The sequence below is a fragment of the Bison bison genome, unplaced genomic scaffold (genome assembly GCF_000754665.1).
Source record: "Bison bison bison isolate TAMUID 2011002044 unplaced genomic scaffold, Bison_UMD1.0 scf7180017858667, whole genome shotgun sequence".
Lineage (NCBI taxonomy): Eukaryota > Metazoa > Chordata > Mammalia > Artiodactyla > Bovidae > Bison > Bison bison.
Window position 1 is genome coordinate 30,453 of NW_011489239.1, and position 6,915 is coordinate 37,367.

Below are 6,915 nucleotides of genomic sequence, written 5' to 3' on the forward strand. Positions count from 1 at the left end.
CCCCCTTGTCTGAAACCAGTCTCCACGAACCCCGCATGTCGGGCCGAGCCAGTCTCTCCTGAGCCCCAGACCTCTGCTGGGGTCCCCACACATGCTCTCCTCCCCTGGTCCCTCCCGCACCAGAGGCCTTGGAGCCCCCATCAGCTGCCCCGTCTCTTCACCCGCATGGTTCATGAACCCAGGCCTTTCTCCTCATCCCCCAGCTACCTCTGATCCCAGACCTTTCATGGGCTTGCTCAGGACCTCTTGCCTGGCTTCCTAATTGTTAGCCTTGACTCCCGGTACCTAGCTTAAAGCCAGGAACACAATATGCATGGGGGAAAAATGCTATAAGACAAGAGCCACGTGATGTGTCACTCTCAGGCCTGACTGCCTGTCAGCCCAGCGGCGCCAACAGGCAAGAAGCAGCCCAGCCCGGCCCCGGCCTCTGCCTGGAACTTTCTGCCACTACACTCATGCAGGGCAGGTCTAGGCCTGTGGCCTCCTGCAACTTGAGAGGCTCATAGAGGGAAGTAGCCCTCAAGAGGAGCTCAAACAACTCGGGCTGGGAGCACCACGAGGCCCCCTTTGGCATCAGCGTCTCACCCAAGCCCTGACTTCTCACTGCCCGCACCAGCTCACAGCTCCAACCTCCAACACTCCAGACACCCCTGGGCGCCCCCTGTGACCCCTTCCCACTCCTCCAGTGGAATTCGTGGCCCCTGAGGCCCTGATCACGGCTCCTGCAAACCCACCTCACAGGTCCCCCACCTGTGAGGACCTCCTCAAGCAAGGAACACGTGCTGGCCCTTGTGTCCTGCCCTGGCCAGCACACGACAGGTCCAGTTTCCAAAGAGCAACTCCTGTGGGCCTTGAGGCACCTGCAGTCACGTCAGGCTCCAGCCAGACTCCCGGATGCGAGCAGGACAGGGCCCACAGGGGTCCCCCGGGCAGGGTTCTCCATCCCCGCAGAAATGTGCCTCTTCTGTGGGATGATACCTGGTGACCCCCTAAGGAGATGGTCAGACCACAGCATGCCGCACATCAGAAGCTCTGAGAAGCACTGCTGAGAAGAAACCTCGCCAACTTTGTGTCCAAGAATCTTTTTAGGTAAAATCAGATATGCGGCTCAGACGGGAATAAAACCGAGAGCCAGAGCAGAGCCGAGCGTTGCTGTGGGGCTCAGAGACAGGCAGCCCTCAGGCCACACGCAGGATTCAGATCCAAGCACGGGGTCTGGAAGACAGAGGGAGTTTAGAGCGGGCATGGGGCTCTGAGAAGATGTTCTGCTTGTCAGGCTAGACTGAAAGCTGGAAGCAGAGAGAGAGCTGGTCTGGGATCAAAGTTGCAAGCAGCCAAGTCCATGGGCCTTCCAGATACATTTCCACAAGTTACCAAGCTTCAAGTCCTTGACGTAAGCGGTAACCTCTCCTTCCCCGTCTGAGATCTTTTTAGATCTCCAGGCCACAGAGTGTCTTGCAGGTAAAGGGACACAGAGCCTGGACTGAGCTATCAGTGGAGAAGGTGGGCAGAGCAAGTACTTCTTCCCTCATGGTGTCTCTGTGGTGAGGAGGCGGGCAGGCCTGGGTCCAGGCGACAAGGCTCGGGGGTGTGACCCACCAAGTGGCCGTGGCAACTGCCCTCAAGCTTCAGCTGGGGTCAGTCCCAGAAGGAAACAGCCCCACCTGGGCCCCAGAACTTCCTACATTCGGGACATGTCTCCAGCAGACAGTGTCCGCAGCAGCTGTGGTCACGACGTGAGAAGTGAGGGCCAAACTCTAGCCACTGCTGGCTGCAAAGAGCCGCCCAGCAGCCCCAGCCGGCAACACGTGTGGCCGCACGGGGCGCTGACTGCACGGGGCGCTGACTGCCTGTGCTTTCACCCGGGGCTGAGGCCAAGGAGGAGGAAGGACGAAGTGTGAGCACGAGCCGACGGGACGCAGAGGGGAGTGGCGAAGGAAGGGCGGGGCACACAGGGGTTAAGGCGGCTGGGCCTGCCGAGGGCACTGACTGGGCTCAACTGTAGTGACTTCAGAATCCACGAGCTGTTTGTTGTACTCCGGTTGATAAACGTAGGTGCTGGTCTACAGAACGAACACACACGCATTTCTGCGTGAGGGAAATCACTGCTCAGTTGTGACCCCGTGGACCGCAGCACGCCAGGCTTCCCTGTCCTCCACCATCCTGGAGTTGGCTCAAACTCATGGCCATTGAGTTTGTGATGCCATCCAACCATCTCATTCTCTCTCACCCCCTTATTCTCCTGTCCTCGATCTTTCCCAGCATCAGGGTCTTTCCAGTGAGTTGGCTCTTCACATCTGGTGGCCAAAGTATTGGAGCTTCAGCCTCAGCATCAGTCCTTGCAATGAATATTCAGGGTTGATTTCCTTTAGGACTGACTGGTTTGATGTCCTTGCTGTCCAAGGGACTCTCAAGAATGTTCTCCAGCAACAGTTTGAAAGCATCAATTATTTGGTGCTCAGCCTTCTTTATGATCCAACTCTTGCATCCATATATGACTACTGGAAAAACCATAGCTTTAATTATATGGACCTTTGTCGGCCAAGTGATGTTTCTGCTTTTTAATACCCTATCTAGGCTGGTCATAGCATTCCTTCCAAGGAGCAAGTGTCTTTTAATTTCATGGCTGTGGTCATCGTCCGCAGTGATTTTGAAGCCCAAGAACAGAAAATCTATCACTGTTTCCATTTTTCTGTATCTATTTGCCATGAAGTGATGGGACTGGATGCCATGATCTTCATTTTTTGAATGTCGCGTTTTAATGACGCTTTTTCACTCTTCTCTTCCACTTTCATCAACAGGCTCTTTATCGCCTCTTTGCTTTCTGCCATTAGGGTGGTGTCATCTGTATATCTGAGGTTGTTGATAGTTCTCCCAGCAATCTTGATTCCAGCTTGACTCCAGCCAGCAATTCACATGATGTACTCTGCATATAAGTTAAATAAGCAGGGTGACAATATACAGCCTTGACTTACTTCTTTCCCAATCTGGAACCAGTCTGTTGTTCCATGTCTGATTCTAACTGTTGCTTCTTGACCTGCATACAGGTTTCTCAGGAGACAAGTAAGGTAATCTGATATTCCCATCTCTTTTAAGAATTTACCATGGTTTGTTTTGAGCCACACGGTCAAAGGCTTTAGCATAGACAATGAAGCAGAAGTAGATGGTTTTCTGGAATTCCCTTGCTTTCTCTATGATCCAATGGATGTTTACAATTTGATCTCTGGTTCCTCCGCCTTTTCTAAATCCAGTTTGAACATCTAGAAGTTCTTGGTCCACGTACTGTTGAAGCCTGGCCTGGATGACTTTGAGCGTTACCTTGCTAGCATGTGAGATGCATGCCACTGTACCGTACTTTGAGCGTTCTTTGGCGTTGCCTTTCTTTGGGACTGGAATGAAAACTGACCTCTTCCAGTCTGATGGCCACTGCTGAGTTTTCCAAATTTGCTGGCATACTGAGTGCAGCACTTTCACAGTATCATCCTTTAGGATGTGAAATAGCTCAGCTGGAATTCCATCACCTCCACTAGCTTTGTTTATACTAATGCTTCCTAAGGCCTACTTGACTTCACACTCCAGGATGTCTGGTTCTAGATGACAAGGCAAGAATACAAAGAACTGTATAAAAAAGGCCTTAGTGACCCAGATAACCACGATTATGTGGTCTCTCACCTAGAGTCAGACATCCGGGAATGTGAGGGGAGTTACTGCACACTAACCCTGTGTGTGTCACCAGAAGGGGCTTAATGACAGAGACTCCAGATTACAGTGGACAAAGAGCAGGGCTTGAGGTCAGCTGCCACCATTTACTGGCTGGAATGGCCCTCCTCAGAACCTCAGCTGTACTGTCTGGAAAGTGGAGGTTACATTCATGTATCCATCCAACAGAAAGGCGGTGAAGACCAAGTGACGTGACTCGGTCTGGTCCAGTGCAGAGCGTGCTTATTTTCCCATAAGGACGCTAAGAGTCCACCCGCTGCCCTGGCGGAGCACCTGGCCACCCTCACTATTCCGCAAGCGAGGGACTGCAGTTCACTGAGGCTAAGTAGTTTGTCCAAGACTACAAACTCAGATGCAACCTGCTGAGGGTTGATATCCAGGACCATCTGACCCAGGCCAATGTCAGGGAACAAAGTGAGTTGCTAAAGCTGATGAATGCCATGGCACAAAGGAGTCTCCTGTTTTAGGCTCGCTAGCACCTGGTACCTCTGGGAATATCATCCGAGTCCCCTTTGGATACCACCCCCACCCCCACTTTAGCACCTGTCCAGTTGCTGGGCTGACCACAAGCCCTGATCCCTAAAACAGCATATTACACAGGCCTGGCCAACAGCAGCCCTGGGTCTCCCTGACTCAGGCGACCATTTCAGGGGACACAGGGGACCCAGATGAAGCCAATCGGAGCCTCGGATTTTGCAGGAACTCCTGAGGGAAAGAGACTCACTCTGCCGTGGGCCTGCAGAGCAGATACAATATAAAAGCTGGAACTGCTGGCTTTGCCCCGACCCCCACATCCAAGAAAGGAAACACACGCAGGTCCTGATGCAACCCAGAGCCACTGGACGAGAGAGCCTTGCCACGACAAATGGGAAATGCTGAAGATGACCACAGGAGACGCAGCAGGAGGCTCCTGAGAGACCCAGGGAGACGCGGCAGGAGGCTCAGGAGAGACCCCGGGAGATGCCGCAGGAGGCTCAGCTGATAGACCACCTGCTTCAGCCCCACGGGAACCCCTGGAGCGAAGACGGGGCCTGGGCTGCCCTGAGCGCGGCTCTGGGTCTCGACAGCCAGCAAACCTCAACCAAGTGTCTGTCCTTCTGTGGCATCTGTCTTAAGCTGCCTGCCTAGGCCTCATATCACAAAAGACAGCACTTGCATTTGGTAGATGTTTTATTAAGGCCTGCACTGTGCCAGGCGTGGTGCTACCCACTGTCAACGGCCCTAATTTTCATCAGGAGGGGCACAAAGGGGTGCAGGGGCTGGCGGAGGCAGGAGAAGCAGAGAGTGAAGACGGGGGCTGGTCCAGGCTGCATCAGGAAACCCCGCCTTCAGGGCTCTGTTCCTGAGAGGCCTGGGCTGCTCACTCCAACTGGACTCCCCTGGCCACACCCCTAACACCGTCTCTAAGGGCACTTTAAACATTGTCCTGGTAGGAATAAGGCCTTCACGTTCAACTGCGAGTTGGAAGAGGTGAAAAGTGGGGAGGGCGCCAGAGCCAGCCCGGGATGACAGGAGCTGGAGGGTAGCTCCCCAAACCCCTTAGGAGAGGCATCACCAGTTTCCCAAGCCCCCACCTATCTTTTGAGTCCTTAGCTGGGAAAAAAGTAGATTGGACAAGCCCTTGTGAACCTGGATCTCCTCACTGCTTTGTGAACTCTGCGTTCCAAGGCTGGCAGGAAAGACTCACTAGGTTGGTCACATGGTAGAGAGGAGGAGTCAGGAGGTGGAGCCCCACGTGATACCACAAAGCTAGAAGTGGGGGAGAGCCGCCAGGGTGCAGAAGGCAAAAGCAGACAAGGACTGACCGGCGGTGACCAGCTCTGACTCAGACCAGCTCTCCTACCACCATCCATGGAGCCCACAGGCCCAAGGAGGTCCTCTCTGGGGCACACTCTTGGGAATGAGGTCCTCAAAGGAAGAGCCAAGGGATGAGCCCAGAGGCTGTGGCAGCAGACTCTGAGCCAGAGCAGCCCCCCAGTCCCTCTCCCACGTCCAGAGCACCACATGGCCTCTCTAAGTCCCCACCTTGTGCAGGCGATGGGCGGGGAGGCCAGAGGAATGGGGAAGGTACGGGGAAGAAGCAGATGGAGGTGCAGAGAGAGAGGATGCTTTCCATCTAATAGCTCCTTAATGTACTCTGAAAATCACGCACAGGAATCAGTATTTGAGGGGCTCTAAGGCAGTGCTGAGTGACAGAAATGTTTCTGGGGCAGAAAACAGGAAATTGGTGGTGGGTCTTAGGAGGAAAAGGATCCAGTGTACTCTAAGTTTCAAAAGGAAGTGAGGAAAGATGGTACCAACCACATGGGACAGCCACATGGCCACAAAGAGGACGGTGGGGTGGGTAGCGGTTTGCACAGGGCACCGAGAAGTCCAGCAGCTGGGGGCGGGGGGCAGCGGCAACTTTAGAGTGGACCACAGAAGGACCCTTAATGGTAGAGGCACCTATGGTTAAGAGAGAGTCCTCGGGGATTCCCAGGGGCACAGAGCCTCAGCAGGGTGCAGAGGTGCTCACGCCCAGCCTTCACGGCCAGCACCAACAGGGATGCAGAGAAGAGCACCTCTGACATCTCAGGTCCCTGAAAGAGCCTTGGGTCTCAGACAGACGAGGCCAGGTAAAGGACAGAGGGGTGGACAGGAGAGCGCAGGGCGGGGTAGCACGGACAGGTGACAGAGGGGATGGGATGGGCGGCTGGGGGACGGAGCCACAGGGGAGGAGCACGGGGCGGGGCAGACGGGACCCGACCCTCCCCACTGCCCTGCTCACCGAGCTGCCGCGATGGGAGACTTCTTGGCGGGGTCCAGCAGGCCGCCCAGGCCGCCGGCCGGCTCCTCCCCCAGGGAGCGGGTGTCTTTGTTCAGCTGCTGCAGGCGGGAGCTGAGCTCGGTGATCACAGTTGGCTTGTCGTCTTCAGGCCCAGGGAGCCCCCGGCTCTCGACGGGGTCCCCCCACAGCTTGGACCTTCTCTGGAAGAGGTAGCGAGGGCGAGCAGGCCCGGCAGCAGAGGCCAGCCCGGCGGTGGCGGCGTGGTGCTGCTGGGCCATGAGCTCACTGTCGGAGGACTGCTTCAGCAGCGGGTCCCTGAAGGTCACCGGCCCCTTCCCAGCGGGACTTGAGCTTGGGCTTGGGAGCACTGGTGGCTTTCTCGAGTAGAAAAGTATGTCCGTCAGCGAAGGAGGTGTGGGTGTCCGTGA

The 6,915-nt window shown here is 55.4% G+C and overlaps 1 protein-coding gene across 1 annotated transcript in view; it reads right to left on the reverse strand.

Annotated features, from left to right (window-relative positions):
• SHANK3 (SH3 and multiple ankyrin repeat domains 3) overlaps positions 1-6,915 on the reverse strand; it is a gene marked incomplete at its 5' end in the record, with an annotated part of 46,094 nt that overhangs the window by 5,187 nt on the left and 33,992 nt on the right. Inside the window, one exon of the mRNA XM_010828574.1 lies at positions 6,488-6,798. Within this exon, the coding sequence (XP_010826876.1) occupies positions 6,488-6,798 (311 nt within the window). The remainder of the gene's footprint in view (positions 1-6,487; positions 6,799-6,915) is intronic.